We start from the raw sequence: 22,354 nt of genomic DNA on the forward strand, positions 1-22,354 counted from the left end.
ACATTGCACCCAGGCCAGATGTGTCTCACACCATTACACCCCACGGGAGAGCACCGGGCACGCCAGGACTTACAGTGTAATCTGCTAAAACATCACCCCCTGCTCAACACCACCGCTTCTTACTGGAAATGCTGCATTGCTGTGCAGCACTCCAAGGGAAATGTCTATAAAAGCAGAAGAGTCCTCCCCTTTCTTTTTTTCGGTCACATAATGAGAGATGGTGGTTTCCTTTCAAAAACCAAACACTACAGAATGAAAACTTCCATGCAAATTTAGCAGCAACCTGAACTTTACCAGAGAAGCACCAGCCGTTCCTTAGCAGCCCTTCTGTTGTTGCAACCTGTAATTATTCAGCTGCAAATTTTATACAATTCAGAGATTTGAATTTCAACGAGGCCTTTCACTCAGAGATCTCCGAGAGCGAGCTCCAGGCTGTCTCCTGGGATTTTACAATCAGTATTCTCCTACTTTCACAGATGTGACATCTCAGCCTGAGTTAGACCAAGACTCCAGAGGCTCAAGTTTCTTTGCCAAGGTCACAGTGACAGTCCATGGCACAGCTGCGACAGTGCCCTCGAGTCCCACATCCCAGCTCCACCCTTTAAGCACAAGAACATTCTCCTCTCCCCTGTCCTCCCGGTCGTCCAGCTGAGAGGATCTGGGCAAAGCAGCTGAAGTCTCAGCACTAACAGCTTTGACAGCCACCAGACCCCAAGGTGAACCTTGTACTTGACCGAGGTCTGGTAATTGTGTCTATCAGTATTTTAAAAAGAGAAACCAAAGCCATGGCTCGGCAGTGACTCGCAGCCAGTATTGCTCCCTCGGGCAGGAACCCACCGCTGGGCTCGGACCCGCTTGCTGGCCACATCGAGGGCCTGGGCTGGGCGAGGAGAGCGAGTCACAAGAGGTGGGGGAGCAAAGCCACCCCAAGGGCTCGCAGCACGGCAGCACGCTGCGTTTGATTTCAAACCAGGAATGATGCTGTCACCAAGGTGGAGGATGAAGCACGTTTGGTCACCAAGCCTACATTTGACAGCCACCCCGATCTTCACCAGCAACCCAGCCAGGACAAACTCTTTTTTATCTCCCCCTCTCACAAGCCCAAGTCCCAGAAGTCTGCCCATTTTGGGGACTGATCAAATCCCACTATTCTACCAGAGTTTCAAACTACTTTCCACTCATTTCAGCACCCACCACAAAGTCAAATCACATTGCCTAAACCTTCCCTTTTGTATTAATGAAAAAGCACATTCAACCCACTCTCCAGGTCTAACACCTCTGAACCCAAAGCAACCCCCTGTGCCAGCACCACCCCCGTGCAGCAGCTGCCTCGCAGCTCCGGCAGCGGCCCGATGCTGGCATGGGGCGCAGGGGCAGCAGGCAGCTGTCACCGGTCACCGAGCAACTGCACAGAGCCCCACAGATAGTGGCACACTGCCCTGGGGGGACCTGGCCAGGAGGCATGGGTGGTCTGTGCATCACCACGTACCGAGCAGGGGCATCTCCAAGAAACATGTACACACCCCAACTCAGCATGCTGCAAATTTATTTTCGGCATAACCAAAAGGATTACAGAGCCACACAGGCTCCTCTCCTAGCCCTTGGCAACAAACAAACCCTTGTCGAAGAAGTCAAGAGAGTTTATCCGTAAACATCATCATCAAAGCTGTTCAGCATGGAAACCAGCTCATACATTCAGGAGTTGAACCAGAAGTTAGCACCTCAGCTTGGCAGAACTGCAGGTTTTTCACAGCGACAGTAACACTTACAATAAATGAGACAGGCCTGACAGAAGGTATATAAAGAACTGCATGATGGCTGCTGTGCACAGGGGACGCTGGTCCCTCCAGCCAGGGGCTGAAGCTGGAGACCATCCACCTTGTGGGCCCTGGGCTTGATCCAGCTGAGGATGGTCTGTTCAATAGAGGTCACAGTATAAATTCACTGCAGGTTGCTAGTCGTGCAATCCAAATTTAAGAGCCATTATCTTGAGCATCCACGATAAAAAAAAAAATAAATATAGTGGACAAAAAGTTAATTTCCTTAACCTTGCCTAATTTCATTGAAGAAGGTTTGAAATCCCCTTCTACAACTCCTCAGAGACTGCATAAGAGACCTTTAAATTAGGTCAAAACAAGTGGGCATGCAGTGATACAGCCTGGCTTGGTTTATAACCTGACTGTCAAGTGCTTTGCATTCAGCCTACCATGTTTTAACAGTAACTTCACTTGCTCCATCACACAAAATCAAAAACTCTGAAACTTCTGTCTCACGTTCTGTGCGATTTCTGCTTTCTTCCACCCCAGGCAGCAGCTGAGCGTTGCCAGGCTGGATGATGCAGTACAGCTTCACGGGTGCTGAGGGGTTAGCCCATGTGTGGGAAGCAGCTTGAAAGCTTGACAGGTCATTTAGACTTTTCAGAAAGAAAAAGGAAAAATAATAAAAAAAAAAAGTCCAACTTGTTGCCTTCACCCATCCCTGCCATATCCAGAGGCACCAAAGCGCCAGCCTCATGCAAACTCCAAACCAGACAGCTCTCCTCGGCTGAGCTTCCTGCACTTTGATGCTGTAAAGAAAGAAACTGCATGGGGGTCAGGAGCACTTTCCTTTGTAGTGAGCAGCTCCTTCGCTTTCAAAGCCATCTCGGCCAGCCTGAAACTTTCACCTGCAGAGTACGGCTTGGATTCGGCAGTACCCTTCAGATCAGAGCTGGGCAGAGAGAGAAAGCCAGCTCCCTCTCACTGACCGCGGCGGAGCTGTGTGTATCGTGGCAGAGGAACAAGGAGCGGAGGTCTGGGGTCCGAGCCTGCGGGCACAGCTCCCACCTGGGACCTGAGCTCAGGACTCCCAGCTGCTCTAACAGGCTTTGGGGTCAGTCTAGGAGTCTTTTACTTAAAGTAAAGAGAAAAAGGGCTGAAATTCTCCTCCAGAAAGTGCTTTGCCGTAGTGCTTCAGACCATGTCACTGATGTTTCATCCTGTTTGAGATGAGTGCTTTAGTCTCAGCGCATACAGAGACTTTTTTTTATTTCTTTGCTTTACATTTACACGCTGAGCTTATTAGTAGTACTAGCAAAACACATAGTTTAAACCAGCAAATTAAAAAAATACATAACTCCTACAGCTCTTGTGCAGGTTTAAGGCATCCCATTTATCAGAGCAGTATCCCTGAACAGTGAAGACATAACTCCTCGATGCTGGGAGCAAGGAGTTGCAGGCAACAGCAGGAAGCAGAGAGCGAGCAAATCACCCCACTTCTCTCCCTTCGTCGCTTTGAGAGGTTCTGTCCTGGGATGCAAGACCCTGTCCAACTCCCCACATTCAGCATTGCAAGTCAAGTGCCTCCCATACCCTCATCAGTCAGTCAGCTCAGAGAAGTTATGGTTTTCCTTTCTGCAACAGCGGAGAACAGTTTCAGTTTGCCAAAGTATATTGCATTTCCCAAGGAAAAAGGCAGTTTTTAAAATAATTAAGTCATTAAAATTCCCCATTAAGTTTTGCCACTAGCAATGGCAGGACCATTCTCCTCTCCACAGTGGTGAAAACTGCTTACTTCCATATTAAACCCAGTTTTGTTAATGAACCGTTTTATTCCATCCTGTTTGCTTCTAAGAGAGCTCCCTCAGCAGCAGATCCCTCACATCAGGGAGTTTTTCATTACATATGTAACACTACAAGAGCCCAAGCATCATGGGCCACCTTTTAGCTGTCACAATGCAAGGAAGGTGACAGCCATCTTCTGGGTTTGAGTGGCAGATTGCCCTGTACTCACTGCATCCTCCACCTACCTCTGAGCAAACCAGGAGAGAGCCTCCTTACGCTCTCCTGCCACGCTGCTGGCCATGGCTGCTTCTGCGTGACTGAGGAGAACAGACCGCATGATGGAAGTTGCTAAACACCCCCACACTTTGAATATCAAGACAAAAGGAAAGCCAGGCTGTAGCTTTGTGTCATCTCCCAGCCATTCCACAGTCTAATATTTTGATTTAAGAATTTATACTAGCAACAAAATGCTTTCGTAGCTAAGCACACCTTAGTAAGTTCATTAAAGCAATTAATGCTTAAGTGGCTGCTTACACTGCTCTGCTGACAGCACTAATTGCAAGTTGCAGAGGTGGATCCCAGTGACAGCGCAGGGAAGCCACAGTCGGCTTGAGGCTCACGCACGGTACTGGGACATGCAGTCCCATGCAACTGCTTGGGCTGGATCCAGCACTCCCCTGCTTTTTCCTGCTGCTAAACCCAAAATTCACTGTCTCTAGCACTGAGCATAGTGGTAGCTTCTGGTGAAAGAACATGTATTTCTCTGCCGACCAACATCCAGCAGAAGATGCCCAGTAGCATCTTACTCAGCACTTTTTGAAAGCAAGTCCTTCAAGAACAGGAGTAGGGCTGGCTAGCCAGGGTGACAGGGCCCTTACAGACCACTGTGAGGACAGGAATCAAAGTGTTCTCATTCCTGGAGACATCGTGGACCATTTTATCCCTTGTGAAAGGAAATGGGAGGGTTGCACTCCCGCTTAGTAAACCAGGGGTATAACCTTCCTCACACAAGCAGTCCTGTCCTTCAAACATGGGCAGTGTGACTTGTGCCAAGAGTACTCGTACCTGTCTGGGGAGATGCAGGAGATCTGAGCCTCATTACTAGATCTGTGATCAGTTATAAGATCCCTCCTCAACTGTTTTTGGTCCTACCTTTGAAAGAACACAGTCTTAAAAAAATGTATTTCTTTCTACGCAGCTGTTTGTAGCAAATGTTTGTGAGATGTTTCCCACATTTCATAGACGGAAGCAAATCCCAGTCCAAGCCTCTATTGCCACCCCAGTTAGAGCCACAACAGAGAAATCCTGTTTCTTTCTGTACATCTCATCATAAAGAACAATTCCCGGGGAAAGGAGCCCACCAACCAGGAGCATCCAACGAGGTCTGGATCTCACGTGAGCAGCTGCAACCAGCAGAGTTGTATAATGGAAACCTGACCTACAAACCTTGAACCAAATTCTATCCGTTCCCCTTTGGAAAGTGAGCGTGTGGAGGCAGCACGCTGCTTCTGCCCTGGCTGGTGCCAGCTCTTAGGGCTGTAACCTCTGGCTTGACCATTACGTTTCCTCCACCTGGCACACGTGGGGAGAAGGGGATCACCAGCAAAAAGCACATTAAAATGGGCCCTGCTTGCATAACGAGGGGACAGAGCATATTTTGCTGAGCAAGATCTCCATGCACCACCACGGGCTTGGGGCTGAAGGGCACAGAAGAGCAGGCTTGGGCGCTGCCTCTCCCACCTCACAGGGCACCAGGAGCTGGGAAGCCAGGGACAGCTTCCCAGCAAACGTGCATCCATCCCTCACAGATCAAATGGCCACATACAGCCGCTCTGGGGCCAGAACGTCTGCGGGGGCTAGAAGAAGCAAGATGACAATCAGCCTCGGCATGAGGCACAGATAGTTTTCGGGACAGACTGTATTAACCTCGTCACTGCTGGAAGCCTTGCTCCCCAGGGGGGCTGCTCCTCTAGCCAGATGCAATAAACCAAATTGGTTTATGCCTGTAATGCACAACAGCATCAAAGAGATTACAAAGGAGAACATCTGCACCAGGGACTTCTAGTGAATAAAACACCCATAAAAGTGGAGATGAACACCCAGCACACACAGGCGAGGTTCAGGCAAGGCTATCCTCACTGCAGGCAGAGAGGAACAAATCACGGCAGCTGTGATCTGCAGAGTCACCATGGGAAGGAGACAAGATGTAAAGCAAAGCTGTCTCCTTCACCACCCCGGCACCAGCCCACCAGCACCAGCCACAAGAGCCCCAGTCAGGTGGGAATTCAGGTAGACCTGAGCCCCAGAGCAGCTGGGCTAGATATGCAAACCCTCCCAGACGTTTTTATTCTGCAGTAAAATTTCAGGACCATTAGAAAGAGGTTCTTCAAGGAACTGTGGGAAGAGCAGGAGCTCTTATAAGGAGGTCTTTACATTGTCAGCAGTTTTGAGATGCTTTGCAACTGTCTGGTCCCTCCTTCCTTCATCCAGAGTATTTAAATCAAGGAGCTTCTTCAGAGAGCAGACTAGATTTGAATGACAAGGTTTCCCCAGCTTCCTGGCTGGCAATCCCTTCCTTTCCGATATTCTCACTAGAAATAAGGAGAAATTTGCTGTTGGTGAATGGCATCCCCCAGGACTAAACCAGCAGCAAGGGCCAGGGGCCAGGCCACGTGGACCCACTGACGGGTCCTATTTGGCCACATTTCTGGATCAGCTCCCATGCGTCCATATCACACAGGGTGCCGTATCTCCCCTCACAGATAATGCTTCCCTTTCACAAGAAAAATAGCTTGATAAAAGCTGCTGACCCCCGTTCGACTTACCACAAGAGAAAAACGAAACCAGTCTGGAGTCAGGAAGGGACTACGTGAGCATCTTTGAAAGATGCCCCTTCGCCTCCACCCGCCCTGCCAGGCAGTTAATTCGAGTGCGTCGGAGACAACAGGAGCACAGCGAGATATATTTTAGCCATCACACACAACTGCAGCGGAGATAACTCACTGAAAACCTGATTTACTTAACAACCGCACCAGCCGCTTTGCAAAGCCTGGGTGATTTCCGAGGAAGCCGGTGCCTCGCTGCCGCTCTGAGTCACGGGAAGCGCCGCAGCCAAGCCCTGCGGTGAGGCAGGAACGCTGAAATTTCCCCAAACTGTTCTTATCTTGTCTCACAGTAACTCAAGGCTCATTTTCAAAACCGGGGCTTATTCAGAGCAAACAAACAAGCCACCGCATTCACGAGACCCTGCTGCGTCCAGGAAAGCGCTGTAAATCACGTGTGTAGACAGGGTTTACATGCAGAAACAAGGAACGCGCATCTGCAACGATTTTATGGCACACCAGCACAGATAATGGTTTTATGCTCCTCAGAACAGGTGATTTAAATTCCAGGGTAGCACAGATTTTAATCCTGAGCTAATTTTTTCTCTCCTCTATGCTCTAGTATACATCCCCATTATCAAGAGAGTAGGACTTGTAAAAATCAGATTTCATGAAGATAGAGTACGAGAAAATGATGTTTTCTACAGGAAATCAGTACAACAGAGGCTCAGTAAAACATGATCGATAATTAGTGTTTTCTTTTTGACAGCTAGTAGCAATTGTCTTCTCCTTACATCTAGTGTATTTGCCAATTTAAAACTAATCTGTCCAAAACTGAAACAAAACATCTGGCAAAAAACCTCCCAGTGAATATTGGCTAAGATTTACAAAGCTATACAGCAGAGTGTCACCTGCTACAGCATCAGACAACTCAACAGTAATTAGGGTAGAGCTGAGATGGCCTGGTGGAAAGAGCTATCCGGTAAATGGAAAATGGATGGGAATAACTAAATCAGTTTAGATTTCCCCTAAAGAGGTAGATCAATAGAAAACGAAACCCGATTAGGAGGGAGAGAGGCACTGATCCAGATTCATTGAACAAAGCAGAACAGCTATAAAGTGACATTTATGGTTGTTTTCCTTACCAGGGTCACACAAAGCAGCCAGCATGTACCAGCAGATCTGGCCCAGATTTATGGGCTAAGGGTAGACCCTTTTGAATAAGGACAGCTTCCCTCACCACAGCTTACTTCTCCAGTTAGGCAGCTGTCAAAAAAATATATAGGCCATAAAAAAAAGTCCCCCAAATTCAATTAAATGAAGTAAGCGAGGCTCGTTGCCTGTTGGCAGCGCCATTCTCCCTGCACCAGGCAGCTCGTTCTGATCACAGGCAGGTCAAAGCCGCATTGCCACACCAAGGCTCTCAGCTCAGCCCATTTCAGCCGGTGGGAAGAGCCACGCAGGAAGGATTTGGTTCAAGCATGGGCTGCGCCCATCCACAGGCCCCCAAGCATCCCACTCCGAGGATGCACACCAGTGCAGTTACACGGTCCCTGGCACAAGCCACCAGCCTTCGGACTAAGGCAGGGCATGTTGGTGCTGCCCTGGGGATGCTCGCGGTGCCGGATGCGGGAACACGATGCATGCACGCACCAGAGGCACCGTGCCTGCCTTCCCAAGGGAAGCCCAATACAGATCCCAAAACCCAGTACCTGCACCAGCCAGGGCACCCGGGAGGCATCACCTCCTCCAGCAAATCCTCTCCCCCATGAGATTAGCCCACTGTTATGCACAGCTGCCACCGCTGTTTACAAGGGACTAATTGTAGTTAAATGCAACCACCCAGTAACTTGCTGGGTGCCTGGGCTCCAGCTCCACCAGTCACTTGTAACCACTCCCAGCACAGCTACCAAGCCTCTCCCTAACACCAGGGCCTGGTGGTGGCAGCATCTTCACGACGAGATGCACCTGGGCTGCCAGGGTTAAAAGCTCCCCCAGGGTGCCTCGCGCAGCCGCTCTCCCCAGTCCCTCGGGAATGACTCGCTCCCCAGGGCCATGGCTGTGCAGAAAGCTCCCACCACCAGCTGTCTCGGAGGAGGCTGCCCTGGCCCCCATGCTCCAGCCAGTCCCGCTGCTTTCTGGAGCTGCATGCATCCCAGGGGATGAGCAAGCACAGGTACGCGTTTTCCTTCCAAAGCAAACACCCCATCAGCCTGTGATGCTTGTGCCCAGGTTGAATGCCTAAGCCTACAAATCAGCATTTTACAATCACCCTGTACACTACAAATTTAATCAAATCTAATGAGGTTTTTGTTACTGCGGGAGGATGTCCCAGAGCCAGGGGCAGGCTGCTCCTGCACTGATTGCATCCTGCTCTGGCAAGGAGACCTCCAGCCTTCCCTTCGCTTACCCCACAAGCATTTTCACCAGCAAACTGTCCCCCATCACAGCTCTGCCACCTTGCTTGCCTTTGCTAACAGCCCGTAGCACTGTAACCATGAGGCACACTGCTCCCGTGCAGAAGCCAGACCCTCCTGTAGGAGGGGGAGCGGCGGAAGCACAGGAGACCCCCAGCTCCCGTGCAGGGGAGGCACGCCTCGTCCTCCTGCTTCGCAGCCATCACCGGTCTGCTGTGGGAAGGTGGCGTCCCACACAGCAGGCTTCTACTGCAGCTGTGGAGAATTCAGACCTCCCAACAAGAACAAAGGGATGTCTACAACAAAACAGCCAGTGCCCAGCATCCTCTTATTTTAGTGAGAGAGAATAAACATAGCCAAGGCTTTGCACGAGTCTCACCAAACCTCCACGTTCATGCACAGGTCAGATACTATCTGACACCTCCCAAGGAGCCGACATGGAGTTGGACGTTATTAGGATCTAACACAGAAACTGTCTTAGGACAGAGCAAACTGCAAGACCAACTTCACCTACTGCAACGTGAATAAATATCACTCTCCTGCCCCCCAGTCCCAAGACCCCGTGGTCTGTGGGTGACAAAAATGCTGTTTTCATCTCCCAGTTACACAGCAGCTAATGGTGGTGCCTTAACCACTCACGTCAGCCCACTGGGTCTTGAAGCCCTCCCCACATCCATGCTGCGGCACCCCAGGACCTCCACACATGATGCTCCCTGGAGGAGCTCTTTCCAGAGGGCGCAGCGGGGACGGGACAGCTGGCGAACACGGTGCCACAGCGATAAGCAGCACGTTACATGGAGAAGTTTTAAATAGATAGTGGGTAGGTAAACAGGATCCCCATTTCTTTCCTGTTCCATGGCTGGAAAACCCACAGGCCCTTCCTGTGGGAAGGGAGGGAGGAGGGTGGGGAGCCCACAGCGCTGGGGTCGGTTTCCAGAGCTGGGTAATGGCTGGCCCAGGGAACTGCTCCTCCCCACAGCAAAGAGGAGAGAGGTTTCCACTGCTGCTGGGAACTCCTGGTACTGACCGGAGCAATCCCCAGAGGGACAAAATGCCATGTTAGTATATTTTAATACCATGGGGCAGGAGTGCCTTAACCGGGTGGTCTTCACATCACCATCCAACAGGAAGGAGCTGGGTGTTTTTCAGATGGACTCTATTCTTAAGGAGCACGAATGCATTGGGTGACCAAACCAAACCGACTTTGGTAGAAGTTCAAATGTCCAAATATCTCTAGAGATCCATTCCAAAATGTTCAGGGATTCACAAGAAGGCCCCAGCCAGTGGTAGCTGAGCGGGCTCTTATCAGAGCTTGGTCCAGGAAGCCTGAGTGAGCCACGTGTTTCTGGGAGCTCTCAGACCCAAGAGAATGTACAAGGGTCATGCAAAGCCAGATGGTCAGACCTCTTGTCACCCTTGCACTGCTCTGGGCATGGCTCCTTCCACCTCCAGCTGCATTTCAAGCTGTCAGTCCCACTTCACAGGAGGAAATCAGTCAACAAATATTGCCCTTCAGCTAGAAGACAAGCCTTCGAATGTAAGCGAATTAAGTAATATTTCCCGTTCTCTTGTTCCCCGTAGGGTAACTGGACAGATGAATGCTGCATACATTCCCGTTACTAAATGCATGGGAAATCTGAGCGCACTGAGTAATACAATGCAATGATGACTCAAATCTTGAATCCATGCTACAGATTTGGTGTTGACCAGTACTGAGATGACAGTTTTCCTTGCTTTGAAGAGTAATGGAAAACTGCTACAGACGAGAATAATTTGGATCAGGGGGCAGAGCAGCAGCTTCTTCATAGCTGTTTCACAACTACATGATTAAAGTTACGGAAGAATAACTTTACTGTGAAAGCACACAGGGAATTCCACTTAGATGCCCTTTAAGATGAAATTTTAAACTCACTGGCCCTTCTAATAAAAGGAAATGGACCTCCAGCATCTCTCCATGACCCACTGTCACCTACCAACCCAGATATGCTGTGGTTTTGGCACAGCATCCAGCAGCAGGTTGGAAGTTGAGTGGTTACAGCCTGGACTGGCGCTTCGTATCACATTCAGGACTTGCATCATTGTTTTGACAGCATCAGCTTTAAGAGGAAAAAAACCCCCATAATCAGCTGCCTGACAGCCAGGAGGATGTCACTGCATATCCATGGGGACTGTCCTCCTTCGCTGGAGATCAGGCTCTTCCTAATACCTGCTATTTCAGGCTACCAAACCAAAATTTTAATTAAAAAAAGAGTCCCATTTGAGTTCCCTTGGAGCCCTGCTCTAGCCTTGCTAATTAAAGACAAACTGACAGGATCTGAAGTGAAAAAAGAAACCAGGTCTGAAAAGTTCGAGAGTCACAGGAAGAGTCAGGAGCTACTAAGTAGGTTGAAACTCGCTTTCCATGAGAGCACTGCATGTTGTCCAGCCCCAGGTTTCCGAGTTAGGTCCTCATCTCTGCAGAGGTGACAGACTCCCCGGGAGGGTTAATCACAGCACCCCGGCTTTGAATCTCACCTGTCTCCTCCAACACCACGTGAGAATTGAACCCAACGTTGGTAGAGAGATGCAGAAAGGGCTCTTCTGCCCATGTCCTTAATGTGTGTGAAATGACTGTCCTTTACCTTTACTGCAGGGTCATTGCTCCTTTCCAGCTCTAAGAGGCTGAGAGCTGGTACGGATTTCCAGGGGACTTCCTTGTCCCAAGCCACTGGGTGGCTGATAGATGTCCTGCAGCAATGAAACCCCAGTGCAGCAGAGCTGCCCCACTCCTATGCAAGGACCTCATGGGTTTCATTCAGTAATAATCTGCTGGTAACATTGAAACAGATGGTTTTGACAGACAGAATCCTTTAGACTAGATAATTTGAAAGACTTTGAATACACCAAGCCATCGTGTCTCACTGCGCTCAAGCCTTATCATTTCAACTGGAACCATGCAAATACCAGCACTTGATCTCTAACTTTTGCTGCTCTGAATCAGATCAGAGTGGAAATACTTAGAAGATGCCAGAATCTCCCCCACCCACTCAAAATGTGGATGTTTCCAGACAGATGTAGGTGTAACACAGAACAAAATACAAGCCATGTGCAGATAATGCTGCTGTGCTGTGGAAACCATCAGCTGCCAACCAGGTTAAAACAGGGCTGGTACAACCAGTAAGAACAGTGTAGGAGTGACTTTCAGGTTAATTCCTGCTCTGGTCTCCCCTTTTTAGAGGTGAACAAAATAGCAGTAGCCCTTAGGAGAAAAAGAAAATAAAAGTCGGTTTTTTTGTTTGGTGGATGTTTTTTTTTTTACCTAATAGGATTTCCCTTGTCAGCCCAGGTAAAGGCACACAAAGGTAGATGAGACACTGGAAGTTTCCCATTGCAATTCAGAGCTTGGGTGCTCCTACACTCAAGGCAGGGACCTCTCCTCTGTGCCACTTTGAAAGCAAAGCCAGGCAGAGCAGATGAGACCACCGGGAAAAAGGGAGTCAAGATCTAACTTGAAATCCTTGGCCAAATTGACAGATGCTGCAAGCTGCTACAGAGAAACACAACAGAGCACCAAAAGGCAGTTTCCTACATGAGTAACATTTACAGCCAGCCTGCCTCACACTGTCTGGGGAATCCAGAGGCCAAATTCAGCAATAAGCAGTTGCAAATTGCAGGGACCTCCGTGGAAACTGCATCCGCTCGCTAGTAGCTGCACATGAACTCTTGTTCCCTGAATTCAAAGTGCGCAGGGTGCTTGATTGCATCTTGGCTCTTGATTACAAAGGCATCAGCAGACAGAATTAAACAGTTTGCTTCCTGGCCTATTTAGCATCCTTTGGGTGATGGTTTAGAGCATGGCAAGGCTTCGGAGACGTTTTTAACAGTTGTGCCAGAATCTGATTTTTTTTTTTTTTTAATATTTATTTTATTTTGTCAAGACATTTGCGGTGGGTGATAAGGTTTCCCAAACATCTGGCCAGGCTCCAGAGGAAAAAACAAGCAGTGAAAGCGTATGTAAAAGCAGCTCTGCACTAGGTTATAATGCACCGCCTGAACCAGCTGCCATAGCAACTGCTATTAAAGAAGGAATTAGAGCGTTCTTCACGGAAGTAGGAAAACTCGTAGTCAATAAGCATAAGGGTGGGATGCAAAGCAAATAAAGGATGATAAATAATAGCCAGTGGGAATAAAATGCAGAACTGGATGAGAAGCAGGGCCATTCGCACAGGTATATGCGCTCTTGAGTTGTGGAGCTGCCTATAAATACACTAAGATACCTAACTCCAACCTCATTAACAAGCATTTTAGATACAGTTGATCCTGCCTTGGGGCAGGAGGTGGATTACATGACCTCCTGAGGCCCTCTCAACCTCTATTTTCCATGATTCTAGGAGGAAGAAATCTACACCAGCTAAGCTAAGCTGGCCCAAATCCAGAAAGACAGGAATTTAAATCTGGAGGGAAAAAAAAAAAAAAATAGATTTAATCTACTTTTCAAGTTCTCCTTGACCAGGAGAAGGGACAGAAAGCAGAGCTGCAACCGCAGCTCACAGCCAGGTTCTTCCTGTCCGGAAACACGTTTGCAACTGCATCAGGGTAAAGCAGCCCCATGAGGTTTAGCCCTGCAAGAAGGCTTCACCTCCAAAATCACTCATTTCCCCACCAATACTGATTTGCAAAGAGTTAGACGCTTAGCTGCAGAACTGTGCTTTTTGTTATGGGTTGTTTTGGGGTTGAATATGGTGGGGTTTATTTTTGACGAAATACACTTAAGAACAGAAAGATGCTGCAGAACGTGAGGTACCAGCGATTCTCAGGAGTGATCAGGCTAACATCTTACGTCGTTTTGGCAGAACTGAGTTAGATATCACAACAGAGCACTGCAGCAAGACAGAGCCTTGGCTATCGGAGGTCACGGCCAAGGTGGGAAGACAGACGATATTTCACTCTGAGTTGCTGCTGCTTATTACGCAGAAGATACCAGAGGTCCCTGACGGAGCTGCTATTTACGCTCTCTGGTTTCTTGTTATTGGAGTGGGACAAAATACACAGTTAATCGGAGCGTAGGAAACAGCACACACCTGGAAGGCAGCCAGGCAGGCCACAAACACATTGCCTGCAGAAACCCCGTGTCACAGCCCCCCCGGAGCAAGGAGCTGGCTGGGCTGTAGCGTCAGCCCTTCCACACTGTTATCCCACAGAGCAGGCAGCCGGGCATGCTGCTTTCAGTGCTTGATCCGACCCATATCGATGGCCATCACTGCACTTCCATGCCTTGGTCCCCTTTGTGTGGATGGCAGACAACAATCCCCCCAGGGAAATGACAGGGACATCACAGGGCCAACCAAGCTGGCAAGTTACTGGCTAGAAAAAGCCACTAATGTATCAGCAGGTATTATCAGGCTCAGATGGGGACAAACCAAACAAGCAAGGCTTTGACATTTGACAGCCTAGAGACATCAGAAAATAAACAGCCATCCAAGGCTGCCCCCATGTCAGCGGAGGCAGAGCAGCCAGGACAGGGAAGGGAAAGGTTAAACACCAGCGATTTAGCACTTGGTTGTATGCACAAACATCTCTGGGTACCTGGATGAATTAAGGTCCCATCGATAATCTGCCTTCGACTGACAAAAGTCCTGACGTTCCCAGCAAAGGTGGCCGTGGTGCCCTGAGCTCTCCCTGCTGTGATTTGGCCGGGCAGGGTTTGCAGAGCAGATGGTGACCTCACATATCCTACCTACTGCACCTCGCATGCACGGCCCCGAGAGTTTCAGCCTTTACTCCTCATTGCCCAGGTCTCTGTTGGAAAGGGAATACTCATGGCTGCATTAAGAAGCAACCGTCGGCAATACCAATAAACTGAAGAAATGCCCAGTTTCTATTTAGGGGTACATGCGGTCAAGGAGTTTCCCCTCCAAAACACACTGTAGCCAAATTTTAGAAGCTGATTAAAAGTGACTTAAGCCACTTCGAGTAAGAAACAAAAATCTGGGATTGGCAACAATCATTGACCAAACCCTGTTAGATTTAAAACACCTTGAATCCAAACAGACAATCCTTACTGGAGGGACAAGTAGTTTTAATCCAGTACTTATTCATTATCTTCTAATACTATTACCAGATACGTAAGAAATATTTCCAGTGGTATCAGAAATGGCGGAAGCTGGCACCCACATAAAAGCCAGAAACCGAAACGATGTGAAACCAACCCATTTCCATTACACAAGCCGAGGACGGGCGCTCTGCTGGAACAATGCACGAGTGGGAAGATGTGCCCATGGAGCTGGGGGCGGGGGGGCAGCCAGCCTGTAAAAGGCTTGGGGCCAGGGTGGTGGTGTTTAAGTTTTGATCAAAAAAATTCCAGCCAGCATCCCTACCTCACCGTTTCTTAGCAAGGACAGTCAAAGCATATTTGCACGCCCATGTTCAGTTCTTGTTTTAGTCAAGAAAAGCAATTGCTCACTGCATGGGGCGCAGGAAAGAGACCGCTTGTGCTACAAGCCTTGCTGTGAATAGAGAAACTCAAAAGATGCACAATTTCTGTTCTGCAGGCATGGCAAGAGTGTGTCTCAACTCACACATCTTCAAACAGCAAGCAGCGATGCTCAGTGCATGCAACCGCCAGTGACCCAAGAACAGACACCCTGATCCCTCTGAAAGGGATTAAGAAAAGGCTTGACCCACTGCAACCAAAGCTTTCCTGCAACACCTGGTGTCACATTTTATCAAACACATCCTGACGTTAAGGAAATATCTCATTTTGTTATTTAAATTTTTTTAAAGAAGTGTTTCTGGTCCAACTTTTTTGTCTAAAGAATGGATTGGAAACAAAATGTGTAAGTTGACTCCAGATTTGGGGAAGGAGAGGGCCTCATCCCAGGAAAAGCAGAGATGGACTTCCAGCATTAATTTTCAAACGGAAAAGTTGGCATTTCAAGCTGTTATGAAAATGGAAATTATCTTCCCACTTGATTGAAATTCCGTGAAGTCAGGAAGAAAAAAAAAGATTTACTTGTTATGACAACAGAGAAAGTTGCATATTCAATATTGCTCGTGCTCCCAGATGCCATCTAGTTAGCTGCCATATGCAAGCCACCCCGCACTGGCATCACATCCAGATTGCGTGAAAAAGCCAAGTTAGATGTGGCCAAATATGTGAATCTGCTTTTGGAAGACATACCAACCGCCATTAACAAAATTAACTAAATCCATCATTGCCAAGGGCTCCCACACGCAGCTTCCCAAAGACGATGGCTTTCATTTCCACACCTATGGAGTTTCAAACTCAAGAACCACCTTTGCTATTGAACAGAAACTTCATTTCTGACTTGAATCATTCCCCAAATACCCAGATACGCACTCAGACTATTGGCAATAAAAGAGATATTTTTTTCAGAGCCCTTCGAAGGGCATGAAACCCCGGAGAAAAATCTTCTCAGACAGATAAATGCACTTGCTCATAGACTTGGACACAAGAACCCCATGTAAAAAGCTTCAGGAGACTAATAATGTGGGTGGAAAATTAAGGCACCTCATAAAAGGTTTTCAGTAACAAGGGAACAGATCACATCAACTTGGAAAGGTTAAAGAAAGCAATTTATAGACACTAATTAGGGCCTCTTTTTAAAGTGCCTTTGCAAACGACAACGTTGGGTTTATTCCAGAAAGGTGCAAAGGGAGCGCAGCAGGAGCTGCCTGGGGATGGCTCCTGAAAGGGTTTACCACACTCGTCATTATCGCACATTTACAGGAGATTTAAGGGTTGGCATGAAGGGAAACATGGGGGTGTATTTACATAAATAAGCTGTGCAATACTTACACCCTCCCCAGGGAAATATCCGTATCAGCACAGGACCCAGTGAGCCCCAACTTGCACCCACTGCTCTGCTAACAGGAACCATTTTGCTGGATGGCAAGTCCAAGATCATCAAATCTGAGTTGTCATTCACTTTCTGGCTCACCAGCCACAAGGATCTGCATGCTTACACTTCTGCAGAAACGCTGTTTTATGCAACACTCTGGATGTGACAAAGTTTTGCTTGCAGGATGCAGTGCCAGAAGGTGGGAGCTGAAGGACTTTGCAGCAGTGCTTCCCAGAGCCACGGCTGGGGGCCAGCGGGCGCCCGCGGAGAGGCAGCTCTCATCTGAGAGCCGGAGAAATCAGGGCACCTCCAGCACTGCTGGAAGGTGAATCAGTCCTTCGGGGGCTTTATTTCTCCGTTGGTTTGCTGAAGAGAACACAACTAAGGCAAACACCTCCAGCTTCTGCCACTGAAGCGGCAGCTCCCCCTGCAAACAGGCTGGGTGTGCAAAGGGGCTTCCAGGCAGCAAATGCCACACATCTGTACAGGCAGCCGCTTCACCCACCTCTGGGTTCTCTTTTGTTGATTTACAGAAGATCAGCTCCTCTCCCCGCACTCTGGGGCTGCTTTTATAGGAGCTCAGCGATGTAGAAAGACCTGGACATGACAGCCCTGCAGCAGCCGGGGCTGCCTTGGGGACGAGGTGCTGCCCCGGGAATGGCAGGACCAGCCTCTTCCCCACAGTTTCAGTCCATCTCCTTGCAGGGTGGCCTTGAAGGGCCATGGCCTTCAGCAGCCCTCACAATTTCTTTGCAATTAGTAGGGTAGCTTATAAAACATTGCTTTATTGCATTAATAAAGCAGCTGTCCTTCACAGCCATTAGAAGAGCCCAGAGGTTGTACACCGCACTGCTGCTCCCTGTAAGCTCTGTGTATGGACTGAGCTTACCTTTGCACCATCCCCCTGCACCCAGCTCAGATCACACCTAGAGCTGGGTAAGGGCTTGAACATATTTCCACTTAGAACAGCCATGGTGTGCGATGCCCCTCCACAGCGTGCCCTTCCCAGCTCCCGCACAGGGGAAAGCGGAGCGGGTCCACTGGGAATGCTCTGCTCTTGCCTTGGAGCTCACCCATTAACTGCCTGTAGATATTCTGTCTTGCCTAACCAAAGGTCCTGGCCAGCACAACGCAGCCCAGAGGGACCACTGCCCTTGGTCTGGGGTCGCTGCCCATCGCTACTTCTCCCCAGCGTGACTGTCCGCTCGCATCTGCCACCAGCGTGTCTGCAGCGTGCTCCCTACCCTGGTTTCAGCAGAGCTACAAAGGAGCTTTTAATAGCAGCTTGTTTGTTAAACCTGGGATATTTTGACAGATCTGCTGCAAAAGATGCAAGGAACAAGCAGGCAGGAGCTATCACCCCTTCGCTGCTCCTGCCCACGCCAGTGCTGATGCTCCCTGGGAGCTCTTGCCTTCAGTCCTGCTTCACCACCACGCTGAGAGCAGCAATTCTGCATCACACCCAGTCACCTGTGGACAAACCTGCATTTCTTTCTTACACAGGGAAGAAGTCCTTTTCTCCAAGGCTGTCACATTGGCAGAGACAGAGGCTAGGTGGGAACCAGGGTGGCTCAGCCCGGTGGCCGTGCCATCGATGGCAGAAGGAAACGGGGAGGAGGGAAGGTGCTGCGGATACCCGCGAGTGCACGGAGGCTGAGCAAAACGCTGATCTTTCAATTACATCTGGGCAAGGCACAGCAAAGGACAGTGAAGCCAGCACATCCAGGTCCTCAGGGACAGGGGGCTGCTCCCTGAAGAGCAGGGCAGGGTTTTGCACCCACTGACTCCACCCTACAGCACTCGCTCCACCGCCTCCAGCTCCACTTTCTTTTCCCTGGTTTCATTGCACAGCATGCATAACTCCATCCTCTTTCCCATTCCAGGGGTGTGAATGTTAAAGATAAATACAGAAGTAGAGAAACGTAACAAAGAATGGAAACAGCACACCCTCTCAGAGGCAGCTCGGAGGTGACGCGTGCCAGCTGCACCCCCAGCTCTCTAACCTTCCTCACGCTAACTTCTCAATGTCTTAATCATTTATGTTTCACCTCCCCCTCCACTTCCCACATGGAAACAAAAGATGATTCATACACCAAAATAATCACCCAGGACCTCCAAAAGCCCACAAATCCCCTCACTTTGGCCAAGGGTACTTAATAAGGAATTTTCCCAGTTTGGCATCTGGGTTTGACTCTGTCCCCTCCTCCCCTTTACACTGGTCCCACAGCACAGAGAGGGCAGAGCAGGGACGGGACCTGCCCACACACTATTTCTAGGGCTTAAATTAATTGACCACAAAACTTGAGGCATCTGAAAAATCCAGCTGCACAGGGGAAGCACCTGTGGCACCAGGGATGCTGCCCCTGCCCTCTCCGGTGGGCGGAGAGGTTGATTTTCCACCGAGCAGGGAAGTGCCTTTATCACATCTGGTGTGACCAGCATCACATCGAAAAGGGGCACCGACGGTTAAAGCCCATTACCTGGGTTTGCCTGCAGAAAGAGGCCAACACAATTACAGTACCGAGAGAGACCTGCAGCAATGGGTTTCCCTTACAGGAGGAAAAGAGCGAAGCCGTGAGCTGAAAGCTCAATCCCTCCACCCCCAACAGCAAAGTATTCATGTCCACAGGTGGTGCAAGACCATCATCCACAGGACCTCGGATGCCAGAACGCTAACGCCTCTGCCTGAACACACACCAGCCCTGCCTGCTCACTGCCATCGGGGTGCACCGCTACCCTCCACCAGTGCCAAGTCTGCAAACTCCTCCGCCATTTGCACATCTCTCACAAAATACAAAAATATTTGTAAGGCAGACAATGAAGCAGCTTTCCTTCCAACTGCCCAGACCCAAAGCCAGAAGGGGCAGAAGGCCATGCCTCCCGCAGACCCAATGGCCCCATCACACCCTCCGGCCCAAGCGCGGAGCAGAGGCACCGTCACCACACAAAGAGGAAGATGATGAAACGCTCGTTAGCCACCCCGGCGCTGTGACCTGTCACTTACAGGCGGGCAGCTGGGTACAAAACCCACAGCCATACCCTGCCAAGTACCTGCCAGCACAGGCAGAGGCGACACAAGTTAAATCTGTCATCTCAGGCGATGCCAACAGACGCTATTTCACAGCAGGGCTCTAGCTGGCTTCACTGTCAGGGCTCTCCTGGAAGACTACAACGGCTCAGAGTGAGAAACACAGGTTCACTGGAGCGAAGAGCTGGAAGCCACTGTTAAACGATTACAGCACGAAAGAAACAACTAAAAGCCTGCAGTTTCCAGGGCATTATCACAGGTCTGCTCTCCGAAGAGAGGCTACAGACTCACACAAAACCACAGACACACAGCAGGGCTTGGCAAACACCCAGGCAGGCATCACTGTCCACCACCAAAATGCTGCGTTTCCAAACGGGGGCAAAACACACACACAAGGACAAGTTACAGTGCAAAAAAAAGGCCTTCTCAGAAACAGGGACACGACTTTGAGGAAACTCCTCACAAGACAAGACAAGGTCCTTGCCTTCCACCCGCATACCAGGCAAGTATGTACTGCTTCTTGCAAAAGATGCTGGTAAGTAGAGCAACATTCACTAGCAGAGATGCTTAGGAAACCTGGCAAGTAGAGATGCATCTCCTTCACCTCTGCCGTGCCAAGGGATCAGGGAGATCACACTGATTTCGCTACCTGGCAGAGCAGCAACCCCAAAGGCTACTCCATGTCTCCTCCAAGAAATGTTTTCACTTCTCTGCAGAGAAGCGAGCTCCAGCTCCTCAGATTTTACGGATTTTCCCCTGTGCTATGCTGAGGCTAACAGGGGTTGACTTTGAGACTTTTTCTTTTTTCTAACTCCCTTCAGATTTTGAAACAAAAGCAAAGCACTTTGATTCACTTTGAAATGGTACAATTACACCAGTTTCTGAACAATCTGCAGTTCTCTTCCATAGGAAGCATTAAGCAAAGCCATGCTTTTCAGTATTTTGAATAGGAAAAAAATTCATACATCCATGTAGCTCTCAATCATCCCCGCCTTGCAGGGAAACAGAAGAGATTTATACTGACATGTAAATCCCTGCGACAGACTTCTATAAGCCCACTAGAAGAGGCGCATCCAGCAGGCAAAGAAGTGTTTCACACCTGCTGTAAGTAGAAAGTGTGAAAAGAGATGAAAGCCGCCTCCCTTTCCCCAAATTCCAGTCACAACTCCTGCCCTATCCTGGCATTTGTGTGCCCACTCTAGATGTCAATCTAGGTGACACTGGTGTCACACAGTGCTTTGAGAACCCCATAGCTGTATCAGAGAGCAACACTCTACAGACCAACACCACCTCAAGGGCAGTCCAGTCCACGGATGTCAACACAAATGCCTCTGCACACCACAGCGCTACATGGACCTCACACACACCAGACAAAAGAAACCGCCAAGTGCAAGTGCCGTACCTTCTTCCAAGTCGTTCCTCAGAGAAGCCTCCAGCAGCGCAACGCTGGCCTCAAAAGACACTTTCTTTCTGTTAACTGCGTTTCTCTTCTTTTCATGCTTCCGCTTCTTGTGCTGCATCTCCTTCTCATACTGTGCCCACTTCTTCAGCTGCTGAGCCCTCCGCTTCTGGGCTGCCCGCAGCCTCTCCAGCGTGGGCACCTTATCCAGCAGCTGCAGCTCTGTCAGGAGGTCCACATGGGCATCCATTGCTTCTGCTGAGAGAGGGGGAGCGAAGGATGTCCCAGCGGGAAACAATGTCCCACCACAGGTCCTCTGGATTGCAGCTACCTGCTGCTATACGAGCATCCTGAGGCCAAACTGGGAAGGGCCCATTTCAGTGTCCAACGAGAATATGGTGGAAACCTGAAATGAGGAGGAAAGTGTGAGGGATCAAGTCTCATCACCCTGTGCAGACAAACAACAAAGATCAGCCCACTGGAAAATGCGACAGGGAACACCTACCATATCAAAAGGCAGCTCACTCAACTGCACTTTAATCTCTCCATTGTTCTCACTAGCCTTTGTGGTTCCACCCTTCACCCACTCCCAACACCCAAGCAAAAACCTCTTGATAAAGCAGCAGTTTTACTGTACGATTCAGTCACATCTATAGTTCAAGGTAGCCCTCTCGTATGAGCAGAAGAAAGTCTTAATGAGCAAAGACCTTCCATGGTATTTGGTATCATTCCTCAGACAGCTCAGGACAGATTCAAGCACTGAGACTCATCCTTCCCTCCAGCTGGCCCCTTCCAGTGTAACCAGCACCCTTGTTAGAGGTGTCCCCAACACCGCAGCCGGGACTGCGCCGCACTGATGCACACCAGCAGCCGCCTCCCTGAAGCATTTCGGGCTGAGCAGCAAAGCACAGGGCAGAGGGGACCGCAGCTGCAGTGCCACAGCCCAGGGCAGCCCTGACACCAGACGAGGCCATCCCAGCAGAAACAACCCAGAAGCTGGAGATGCATAGGACTACCTGTCCAGTGCCCTGAGGCCAGGCAGGTTTTCCCAGAGAAGCTCTACTCACCAGCAGCAGCATCTGCACTCTTCTACTTCATCCATCAGCCCCTTCTCACCCCAGCCCTAGCTGAGGGCAGTCGGGTAGGATGCGGCTGCCAGGGAGGTATTACTGTATTACTAACACTTAAACCACCTCAGCGACTTAAAACCATGGGGTTTGTGTTCATTTCTCTCTTACTTCAGGTTTTTTCTTCACCACACACTATCTCATTCTGGTTTTGCTGTACGGGCTTCCACAAGCACAG

The 22,354-nt window shown here is 49.5% G+C and overlaps 1 protein-coding gene across 1 annotated transcript in view; it reads right to left on the reverse strand.

Moving 5' to 3' along the window:
• Positions 1 to 22,354, reverse strand: part of PPP1R16B (protein phosphatase 1 regulatory subunit 16B) — a 64,238-nt gene that overhangs the window by 24,163 nt on the left and 17,721 nt on the right. Inside the window, exon 2 of the mRNA XM_037402999.1 lies at positions 21,053 to 21,455. Within this exon, the coding sequence (XP_037258896.1) occupies positions 21,053 to 21,299 (247 nt within the window). The 5' untranslated portion in view covers positions 21,300 to 21,455. The remainder of the gene's footprint in view (positions 1 to 21,052; positions 21,456 to 22,354) is intronic.

Source organism: Falco rusticolus, chromosome 10 (assembly GCF_015220075.1).
Source record: "Falco rusticolus isolate bFalRus1 chromosome 10, bFalRus1.pri, whole genome shotgun sequence".
Lineage (NCBI taxonomy): Eukaryota > Metazoa > Chordata > Aves > Falconiformes > Falconidae > Falco > Falco rusticolus.